This window comes from Bufo bufo, chromosome 2, assembly GCF_905171765.1.
Source record: "Bufo bufo chromosome 2, aBufBuf1.1, whole genome shotgun sequence".
Classification (NCBI taxonomy): Eukaryota; Metazoa; Chordata; class Amphibia; order Anura; family Bufonidae; genus Bufo; species Bufo bufo.
Genome location: NC_053390.1, coordinates 453,398,671 through 453,410,185, shown reverse-complemented (window position 1 = coordinate 453,410,185; position 11,515 = coordinate 453,398,671). Strand labels below are relative to the sequence as shown.

Below are 11,515 nucleotides of genomic sequence, written 5' to 3'. Positions count from 1 at the left end.
CCAGCTTAGGGGAAAATTTTATATATATATATATATATATATATATATATATATATATATATATATATATATATATTCTTGTGTTACCATTGTGATTCTGAGGTCCTATTCCCATATTTAGAATTAGCATGTCTTCCAGCAATATCTAAACTTCCTTTCGCCCTGTGCTGTCACGTTATACATGCAGACGTATCTGTGGAAAACATGTCATAGAGCATTAGTAGCTAAGCAGATTCATATATAGTTTCGTGGGAAGATTCAGTATAATTTGTCATTTATTGATCTAAATGTCTTCTCATTCTGAGCTTGGGAGTCCGGTGGGTGGTCCCACGCAATGATTGTGCATTGATAGCTGTCGATCACTGGGTAGGACCACCCACTGGACTCCCAAGCTCAGAATGAGAAGATCAATAAATGACGACAGATTTTACTGAATCTTCCCACAAAACTATATATCAATTTGCTCAGCTACTCCTGTTCTATAGTGTGCTACTTGCAGATGAGACTGCATGTACTATGTGACCGGTTCCCACTGTAAGTTATTTAGATAAGTTCTGCACTTCCTCACTAATTTTAACTTGCTGGCAGCATTGGCTCTAATTAGTTCATTGTTATAAATATATATTTTTTGTAGCTTTGGGATATTGCATCTGGTGAACTTCTGGTCTCTGTCCTCTTCGATGTTCGAGTCATGTCAGTAACATTTGACCCAGCTGAATATCACTTATTCTGTGGTGGAAGTGATGGCTCCATATTCCAGGTGGACCTGTGTGAATGGGTAAGATAGTTTAATACTGGAACATGTCCACAAGTGAACTTGCATCTTTTTAGATTCCTAAAATCCATTTCTGTCTTTAAATCTTTTCAGCCTGTGCAGCGAGACAAAACATTTAATGCAGAACAGGAGAAGGTATTTAAAGGACACAGGTAAAATGGCCGCCTTGCTTTGTGTCTCAGATTTTAGATAACTTTGAAATCTACAGTTTATTACCTGCTGTTCAGCTTTCGCCTCTGCAGCATCTTCTTGTGAGCTTCATTTCTCCTTATTTTAAAGAAAGTCTCATGTATTTTAGTTTTATGAAAGGGAGCCAGTCATCAGTTTTTAGACAAAGGTTCCACCGCGCTTCCGGTCCACGTATGCTTCTTTCTTCTCAGTATTACAAAGAGAAGTTTTAAAATGTTGCTTGCTGTATGTACATGAGGCCTGAATGGATTACTGGCTGTACACTTGGCTTGGACCTCTTGTGTCATCCAAAGTCTTCTCCAGAATCAGGACTGGCACATGCACAGAAGGGAATTGAAGTCTTTCCATAACTGCTAGTTACCAATTGTGCAAGTGTCAGTCCTGATAGAGAAGACTGGATGACTCGGAAAGCATCATCCACATCAATCTGGGAAATATGAGTTGGCTTAGGGATGAATACACTGTAAACTTCTGAGCTGAGTAGATGTCTAGAAGACATATCAGGCCACTTGTACATACAATTCAGGACATGTTAAAGTATAGGCCTACATTTAGACAAAGGTCTGTATGTGACCTTGAACACTGAAGGACCTCAATAAGTGGGTAAAAACGGATAACCTGTTGCCTTTAATTAGATATAAGGCTATATGTGCATTGGTGGCATCACACATTTGATGGGAAAATTAGCAATAGGTCAGTGGGTTCATCAGGTGACTGGTATCAATCATGCCACGAATCAGCAGAAACAAAGACAGATGTAAACTGAGCCTTAGTGTAGATCTTTATTTTTAAGGACATCCCTGAGAGCACTATATATGTGTGCACCATGTGAGGGCACAGTTCCTTTATGTATAGACAATGCAGCATATTGGGGACTTACTTTAAAGGGGGTTATCGGACACTAACAAATTTCCCCGCCCCCCCCTTCATAAGCCGGGCCCCTCACACTGATTCTACTTACCTGGTTCCCGCACCACCGCTGCTCCTTCTCCCCATGTGCGGATAAAAGCATCCAGTGTCGGCAAGGGGAGCAGCCAACGGCAGACAGGGACGAGCCTCCCTAGCCTTGCGGGTGGCACTAGGGAGGCTCGTCCCTGTCCGCCACCTGCCATTAAAAACAATAACATTTTTCCTTTTATATTTACGTAGCTAAAGAGAGAAGATGCCTAGCAGTATTTTGATTTGTAGATTCCTACTCTAGCTGTAACCTGAGAATAAGAGCAGCATTGCCAGATAAATGATGCATTTCTTTTTTGCTTATTATATGGTACCTAACTAGATTATGGTACCCTCTTTGACTTTAGAGACCAGGTAACATGTCTTTCCGTATCATTGGATGGGAGTATGCTAGTCTCAGGATCTCATGATGAGACGGTGTGTGTTTGGGACATCCAAAGCAAGCAGTGCCTACGTACAGTAAACCATAGAGGTACAGACACTTTTTTTTACAGTGTACTATCTCTGCATTTATACAATGTTACTCAACATTTTTTACACATATTTCCAGGTCCAGTGACCAACGCCTTCATCATACCTGCACCAGGAAACATGTTACGGGCAGACAGTAAACCAAGCTTTCCCCTTCCTCGCTTTAGTAAACACTTTCAGGGTGCTGAAGGCTGCGATGATCCGGAGAGCGAGGGCATCATATTGCGGCTTGGTAAACAGCAACAAGTAGGTTTTATTACATTATATGACATACTGTATGATAAGAAGTGCTTATATTTCTAGTTACATTGTTTTGCTTATCAGAACATAGAATTATATGGGGAAGTTTTTTAACCCTTTATGATTAATTGATAATAATTTGGCAGACTGTAACATTTAGTTGAATTTTACATCATTCAGATTTTTTACTGTTGCTGCTTGTCTTATTGCATTTTATATATTTTTTTTTTTTTTTTTTTTTTTTTTAGGGAGCAGAGGACACTTACTTGCAGCGTGCAGAACAGTTGCACCTCTTGTTAGGTGAAACTGAAGGCAAGGTGAGTGCTGGATTCCTTAAAGGGGTATTCCCATCACATACAATGGGGGCATATCACTAGGATATGCACCCATTGTCTGAACAGAGTGGGGAGAGCTGTGGCTAGAGGTCCCCGGATTTCCTGGGGTCTGTCCACCACCAAGCGCTGCTTCCATAGAAGTGAATGGGAGCGCACAGCGCATGCGCGGCCCCTGCATGCGGTCGGCTATTTTCAGCGGCCCTATAGAAATGAATGAATGGAGGGCGCATGCGCAGTGCGCCCTCCGTTCATTTCCCCACTCTGTTCTCATTTACCCACCCGCACCTGTCAGACAATGGTGGGGGGTTGGGGGGGGTGTATATCCTAGCGATATGTCCACATTGTATGTGATGGTAAAACCCCTTTAAATCTATTCATGAAATGTATACTTTGTCATGTGTTTGCATTCTCATTCTACAGATTTTTATTTTATTTTATTTTTTTATCCCAGAACCTCTCTAGCGTCGTGGAACAGCTTCGCTCTCGGACATCAGAACTTGAGGATGAGCTGAATATGGTGCGGAAGATCAACAAAGATCTATTTGACTTCTCAGCTAACATCATCACAAAAACCTGACATGGTCAACGGAACGTACTAAACAAAGACATTTATCATTATTATTATTTTATTTTAGAAACTGGACTTTTCCACATAGATATTAGTAGTCATTCTTTCACCCCACCCCTCCTAGAAGTACTATAGTATAGCAGCAAGGCACTTGTATAAACCACTGTGGATTTTCCTACATACAGTATCTTCTTTAGGAGGTGCAAAAGCACAAGACCTAACATTCTTTTCGTAGTATTAATTCCTATAGTCATTTTTGTTTTTTTAATCACTTTGCCACATTTTAATTCGGGAATTGTTGCCATAACTGAATTTTCCTTGTTCTGTATTCAGAGTATTGCTTGGTGGTATCACATGTTAAAGTTTCTCCTACAGATGGGCAGAGCTAAAGGGCTAATGTGTTAGTGTGTGTGTGTGTATATATATATATATATATATATATATATCTATATATATATATCTCTTTCCAAATTACGAGGCAGCACTTCCAGCTTTCGGTGACAGGGTGAAGACCCCAAAACTTTATTCCCAGCAACATTTCGGCCTACTCAATGAGGCCTTTGGAGGAGAGGAGAAGCCGACCTCTGTGATGAATTGCACCCAGTGCACGTGGTCTGACTGTGCTGCTGCGGTATTTGTGAGTGTGTGTATATAATCACTTAATGTCTAATATTTGGAAAAATATTCAACTGCAACCATGTCTTGATTTATCAAAAGCCTTGTCACGGAGCACAGGGATGAACTTGCAAAGAGGATCAGTGGGTTGGTTACTAAAAGGAAGATTAAAATGCAACAGTTATTTTTTAAACTTCTTCTGATGTCCTAGTGACGTTTCGATTGCTGATATCATGGGGCAGAAGTGCTCATATGAGCTTATAACCCTTTCAGTGCCGCTCAACTCTCTGCAGAGTGTGGTGTATTGATTTGAAACAATACATTGTAAGTAGGCCTGTCCCCTGCATAGTTCTGAAGCATAAGTTTTGTGAGCGGAGGTAATATTTATGAATTTCTAATCATTGCTATTTTGTAGAACCCAACTTTATTTTTATTTTTTTATTATGAGATTCCACTCTATGTACACTCCATATTTTTTGCCAATTAAAGGGTCAGCCTTTACTCCAAGCACAGAAGGTCCCGTGGCACTTGATTCAGCTAGCATCGGCTCTGCTTTTGCAGCACACGGAGTACAGATCCGTGGAAAGTATATGGGATCCATAATCCACATGCTGCAATAGCAGAATAGAGCTGATGAAAGCTGAGCACTCTGAGAAGTGCTGCTGCACCTTCCATGCTCTTAGTAAAGGTTTAAAGGGGTATAACTATTAGATCAGGGTCTGCTGCAACCCCCACCAATCACGAGATATGGGCCCCATACCTCCTGCAGTTTCCCAGAAATGACTGCACCATTCTTTTCAATGGGGTTTCCGGAGATGGGGGATAACTTCAAACAACCGAAATAGTCCTTTAAGTACCTATTAAGGGTGTGTATATAACCAAGAGTAGAAGATCCCGTTAGACAGAAAAGGTGTCTGTTTTCCTTTGAAGAGATCAGCTCCCATTTTGGTAAAAAATTTATGGGCCAAAAAATGCAGATGTGTAAATGCACCTTTAGACACCACTAAATTATTGTCAAGGTCCATACAAACCAATTCTGCAGCATACTGAACCTCAAATGACACACCGATAAAAGACCCTGCTCTGTGAACTTTTGCATTAGGGTAGTACATGGTATAGTAGGAATGTCTGAAAAACATTTCAGATACAATATACTGTATGTTTAAAAAAAACAAAACATTTTTATGTCTACTTATTATTGTCTAATAAACTTTTTAGTGGATTGCGGCAATATTTAAATTACTTCAGCATTAAACAATTGACATAAAAATGCTATAGTCACAAGTTTTTTTTATTTTTTTCTATTCTTTTTACAAAAAAGCTGCTAAGCAAAATACACAGCCTGCACTTGTGCCTACAGATCAGCTTGGTTTAAGACCTCATGTTGGTTATGCGCTGTATATTAAAGGGGTTATTTAACCCTTATGATGTCCCCCCCCTGATGCCAGGGCCCCTCATACTGGTCATACTTACCCTGCTCCCGGCACCCGTGTCGCTCCTGATGCTCGCCGCTGCATCAGAGATCCATATTGATCAGAGAAACCAATGCGAGGCACCAGGGGGTTAGGCAACACTCAGTCAAGAAACAGGCTGGGGTCAGGGTAGGCAGCAAGGGTCGGTTCACAAAAACATACAAGTTATAGCTCTTTCAGCACAGTCTACCAAAACCAGACAGAGGCAATGGGTGGGATAAGAAGCCCAGCATACATACAGGAGTTAGTGAGTACATAAGGCCAGGCACAGATAAGTTGAGTTCAATGCGAGGAATTCTGTGTGAAGACCCTATTCTGACCTCTGACAGGATCACAGCATTAGGGCTCATGCACATGACCATATTTTTGGTCTGCATCCATTCAGCTTTTTTTTTTTTGTGGGTCGGATGCTGGGTCCTGTTCACGTAAATGGGGCCGCAAAAGATGTGGACAGCACACCATGTACACGGATGTATGTCCATTCTGCCCCCTTTCCAAAAAATAGAACACGTCCTATTCTTGTCAATTTATGGACAAGGATAGGACAGTTCTATGGTGGGCAGGAGGTTCAGACGGCAGAAACTGCTACGGCCGTGTGCATGAGCCCTTATACTGATTTATAATGCTGTGTGGCCGTGAGAGTCTAGAAATCTATTGTATTACACTGACTGCATTATGTTAGTGTAATTCAGAATATTTCATTATAATGCTGTGTGATCCTGTCAGGGGAGCAGTCGTCAGAAATGGACCTCTCACTGACACGCTGCGAGTTCCTCGAATTGAACTCGCTCGTATGTGTCTGGACTTAGAAGCACACAGAGCAAAGAGAGAAGTGTTTAAACCAGGGGCAAAACCTGCGGCCCTCGATACTATTCTGTGCGCCCCCCAAGCATCTGGTAACAGACATGCATGTCTATGTCTTACGGCTGCTCACATGTATCTTTATATTCTCCCATTAGATGGGAGTACTCTAAGTGTGACTAGACATTTATGATACATGCTGTATGTTCAATATGCCAAAAATTTTGTATTTCAGTTAGTAATACCTCTAAGTTTTATTTTTGGCCCTTAGAATTGGTTTAGGCTGACAATGTAGCCCCCAACTAGAAAAGGTTGTGCATCCCTGGTGTAAACCGTGCAGTGCTAAAACAGTAAGCTAAGCTCCTAGTCACAGACACATACACACAGTACCGACACGTGGTATGTAGAGCGGGATCACAGGCCAGCAGCGTTGGTCACCTAAATGACGCAAGTATAATCAAAGTTGTTGTATAAATGGCTTCCTATGAGAATATACCAATTTCTCTTCCAGGAGGGCCAAAAAAAAATTAGCACATGTAGTCGCCACAGGGATCTCCATCCCCATGTTACCGTTATCACATTGAAGAGAATTGTGGCCCAATACGAACAATGATGCTTCACATATATAATCAACAAATGCCTTTATTGGTGCAAAACTCTGATTGTCAGACCCGGCATCATCTGCTATCTAAATAGGCAACTGCTGTCTTTATTGTACTATTGTTTTGATTGTCCCTGATTGCCGATTAGTCCTCTGGTTATCTCCTGGCACTGACCCTGTCTTGTATTTGACTCAGTGTTTGTATCTTGTGTTGGTTCTGATGTATCTCTGTGGACTGGCCTGATTTTGACTTAACTTTAGAGTCTGATCTGATCCTGGTTTTGCCTGTCTGTTTCTGACCTCTTACTGTCTGACTACTCTTTTACCCCACTAGGTTTAGTCACCTGCTCTTAAAGTGGTTGTCTCATCATGGACAATGGGGGTATATCGCTAGGCTATTTCCGTCGTCCTCATAGAAATGGGAGCGGGGGCCGTGCATGCGCGGTACGCTCCCATTCACTTCTATGGAGAGCCGGCTTGATGGTGGCCAGACTGGAGTCCTCCAGCCACCACCTTGCGGGGCTCCGTTCTTGATATACAGTTGTGGCCAAAAGTTTTGAGAGACAAATATTGGAAATTGGAAAAGTTGCTGCTTATGTTTTTATAATAGCAATTTGCATATACTCCAGAATGTTATGAAGAGTGATCAGATGAATTGCATAGTCCTTCTTTGCCATGAAAATTAACTTAATCCCAAAAAAACCTTTCCACTGCATTTCATTGCTGTCATTAAAGGACCTGCTGAGATCATTTCAGTAATCATCTTGTTTAGGGCTCATTCAGACGGCCGTATGCTGTCCGCAAAAATACTGAATGCTATCCGTTTTTTTGCGGATCCGCAAAAAAAATGAAACATGTCCTATACTTGTCCGTGAAAATCAGGACATGGCCCCATTGAAGTCTATGGGTCCGCAAAAATACTGAATGCTATCCGTTTTTTTGAAGATCCGTTTTTTTGCGGATCCGCAAAAAAACGGATAGCATTCAGTATTTTTGCGGACAGCATACGGCCGTCTGAATGAGCCCTAACTCAGATGAGAATGTTGACGAGCACAAGGCTGGAGATCATTGTCAGGCTGATTGGGTTAAAATGGCAGACTTGACATGTTAAAAGGAGGGTGATGCTTGAAATCATTGTTCTTCCATTGTTAACCATGGAGACCTGCAAAGAAACGTGTGCAGTATTATGGCTACTAAGATTGCACCTCAATCAACAATTTATAGGATCATCAAGAACTTCAAGGAAAGAGGTTCAATTCTTGTTAAGAAGGCTTCAGGGCGTCCAAGAAAGTCCAGCAAGCGCCAGGATCGTCTCCTAAAGAGGATTCTGCTGCGGGATCGGAGTGCCACCAGTGCAGAGCTTGCTCAGGAATGGCAACAGGCAGGTGTGAGCGCATCTGCACGCACAGTGAGGCGAAGACTTTTGTAAGATGGCCTAGTGTCAAGAAGGGCAGCAAAGAAGTCACTTCTCTCCAAAAAAAACAGGGACAGATTGATCTTCTGCAGAAAGTATGGTGAATGGACTGCTGAGGACTGGGGCAAAGTCATATTCTCCGATGAAGCCTCTTTCCGATTGTTTGGGGCATCTGGAAAAAGGCTTGTCCGGAGAAGAAAAGGTGAGCGCTACCATCAGTCATGCCAACAGTAAAGCATCCTGAGACCATTCATGTGTGGGGTTGCTTCTCATCCAAGGGAGTGGGCTCACTCACAATTTTGCCCAAAAACACAGCCATGAATAAAGAATGGTACCAAAACACCCTCCAACAGCAACTTCTTCCAACAATCCAACAACAGTTTGGTGAAGAACAATGCATTTTCCAGAACGAGGGAGCACCGTGCCATAAGGCAAAAGTGATAACTAAGTGGCTCGGGCACCAAAACGTTGACATTTTGAGTCCATTGTCTGGAAACTCCCCAGATCTTAATCCCATTGAGAACTTGTGGTCAATCCTCAAGAGGAGGGTGGACAAACAAAAACCCACTAATTCTGACAAACTCCAAGAAGTGATTATGAAAGAATGGGTTGCTATCAGTCAGGAATTGGCCCAGAAGTTGATTAAGAGCATGCCCAGTCAAATTGCAGAGGTCCTGAAAAAGAAGGGCCAACACTGCAAATACTCTTTGCATAAATGTCATGTAATTGTCGATTAAAAGCCTTTGAAACGTATGAAGTGCGTGTAATTATATTTCACTACATCACAGAAACAACTGAAACAAAGATCTAAAAGCAGTTTTAGCAGCAAACTTTGTGAAAACTAAGATTTGTGTCATTCTCAAAACTTTTGGCCACGACTGTAGGTGTGGGACCTGCACCTATAAGCCAATGGGGGCATATCCTAGCGATGTGCTTCCATTGACTATGATGAGACAACCCCTTTAATCAAGCTGGAGGCCGCCATTTAGGGCAGATTGTCCATGTAGGTAGGGTCTAGGGTGGCCATTTGCTTCACCCCAAAAAGCCTGACATAGGTGTCAACCCAATCCTGCCAAGACCCTCTTTGATAGCAAAAGAAAGGGATAAAAAAGGACTGGAGGCCTGAAGGTGAGCTGTGCGGGACTTGGAACATACCTCCCAACCGTCCTGGATCCGGCGGGACTGTCCCGGTACGAGGGAGATATGTCCCGCTTTCTGGCAGCTGTCCCTGCGTCAATAGGAAGCAGAGACAGTTGCCTGTATTATGATGAAGCAGAAAGCCATTGCCGGCATCGGCTCCTGGCTTAATCATTCCCTCCTGCTGGCTCTTCACACCTCCTGTCTCCTCCACAGACCAGAGCAGCCAATCTTCTGCTGCTGCTAGGAATAAGGTAAGTATGTGGTGTTTATATATTTTTTTTACTTTGTGTGAGGGGCACATTATTGGGAGCACAGCAGGGTGCAATTCTGTGAGGAGGCACAATGGGCATAAATTCTGTTCGGTGGCATGAAGGGGGAATAATTACTATGTGGGGGCATTAAGAGGACTGGTTGGGTGCATAGTTATGTTTTGGGCGGAGTTAGAGGTGTGGCCTAGTGCTGAAAAAATTCGCCGCGCTTCACACAATGTGTCCCTGTTTGTTTATTTAGAAAGTTGGGAGGTATGCTGAAGTGCTTCTCTCACCTTCAGGCAGTCACAGAGTGACATGTCTACTGGCTCTACTGGGGGTGAGAGAAGGCTCAGTGAGTCAGTTTGTGCCTGCAGCTCACGCTAAGACAGCGCAATGCTGTTCTCTGAGCATGGAGCCACTGAATAAGATAACACCGCAGCATCCGTCCAGGTGCCAGGAAACCACGCTGTCTGGCCTAAAGCTGGACATCTGGCCACCCTAGTAGGGACAGTGGGTGCGGGTGGAGTACAGGGCTGCTTTGTTCCCTACCACTGAACCAGTGACACTGAAAACCAGCAGCCAGAGCGTTGCAAATGAATAATCTCTCGACATCAATACAACCTGTCAGGGCTCAGGTTATACGTTACTGATAATACAACCATCTGCATCCGTTATAAACGGATCCGGTTGTATTATCCTTAACATAGCCAAGACGGGTCCGTCATGAGCTCCATTAAAAGTCAATGGGGGACGGATAGAGTCAGGGAAAACGGATCCGTCCCCATTGACTTGCATTGTGGGTCATGACTGTCTTGCTCCGCATCCCATGACTGAAAGCAACTCGCAGCATGCTGCAGTTTGCTCTCTGGTGTGAGAACGGAACGGAATGCATTTTGGAGCATTCCGTTCTGTTCAGTTACGCTTTGTCCCCATTGACAATGAATGGGGACAAAATGAAAGCGTTTTTTTTCTCTGTATTAAGACCCTATGATGGATCTCAATACTGGAAAATAGAAACGCTAGTGTGAAAGTAGCCTAAGCTTACGCAACCTTCGCAATTACTAAATTATTTTTTATTTATGATCATGACTAAGAACACCACTGTTCGAAACGCGTTGATTTTCTGGGAATAAGCGGGAGCTAGTGCCACTGATTGCTGTATACATATGGAACATGTTTGCTGAATAAAGATTGGGATTTTTTAACGTCTATGCCTGGTGCTGGAGCCTTCTTCTTTACCTGAATTTGCCTTAAGGACTGGCTTGAGTCCGCCCCGTGCAACGCTACATTGGACATCTGAGGTGAGCTGGCTATTACCCCTTTTTTCACTAAAGAGTCTAAAGCAAAAGTGAGTCTTCTAAAATGCAATGCGTGCTCCAAAAGGTTCCCCGAGAATTATAAGAAAAGGCTGTGCAGATCCTGCACGGCAGAGATCTGGAAGGAAGAACAACCAGATATTCTTACAGAAATGAAATTGTTTATTCTGGACGAGATTAAGTCTTCTTTAGCCACTATGTCAACTCCCGGCAGTACTCCTAACCCTCCCAAGAAGCGCAAGCTCTGTTATTTCCTCCTCAGATGCCGAGGATGCGGAAGAAGCCTCCGTCTCATCTAGACAGATACATAATGAGGACCCCCTATCAGAGGGGGAGATCATGGAGGAACTGCTTAGGGCTGTCAGGTCCA

The 11,515-nt window shown here is 43.0% G+C and overlaps 1 protein-coding gene across 1 annotated transcript in view; it reads left to right on the top strand.

Moving 5' to 3' along the window:
• The window catches only part of WDR18 (WD repeat domain 18), a 13,450-nt gene extending 9,484 nt beyond the window's left edge, over positions 1 to 3,966 (top strand). Inside the window, exons 5-10 of the mRNA XM_040417586.1 lie at positions 635 to 778; positions 869 to 927; positions 2,269 to 2,393; positions 2,472 to 2,638; positions 2,881 to 2,949; positions 3,419 to 3,966. Coding sequence (XP_040273520.1) covers positions 635 to 778; positions 869 to 927; positions 2,269 to 2,393; positions 2,472 to 2,638; positions 2,881 to 2,949; positions 3,419 to 3,544 — 690 coding nt within the window. The 3' untranslated portion in view covers positions 3,545 to 3,966. The remainder of the gene's footprint in view (positions 1 to 634; positions 779 to 868; positions 928 to 2,268; positions 2,394 to 2,471; positions 2,639 to 2,880; positions 2,950 to 3,418) is intronic.
• Positions 3,967 to 11,515: the final 7,549 nt, after the last annotated feature.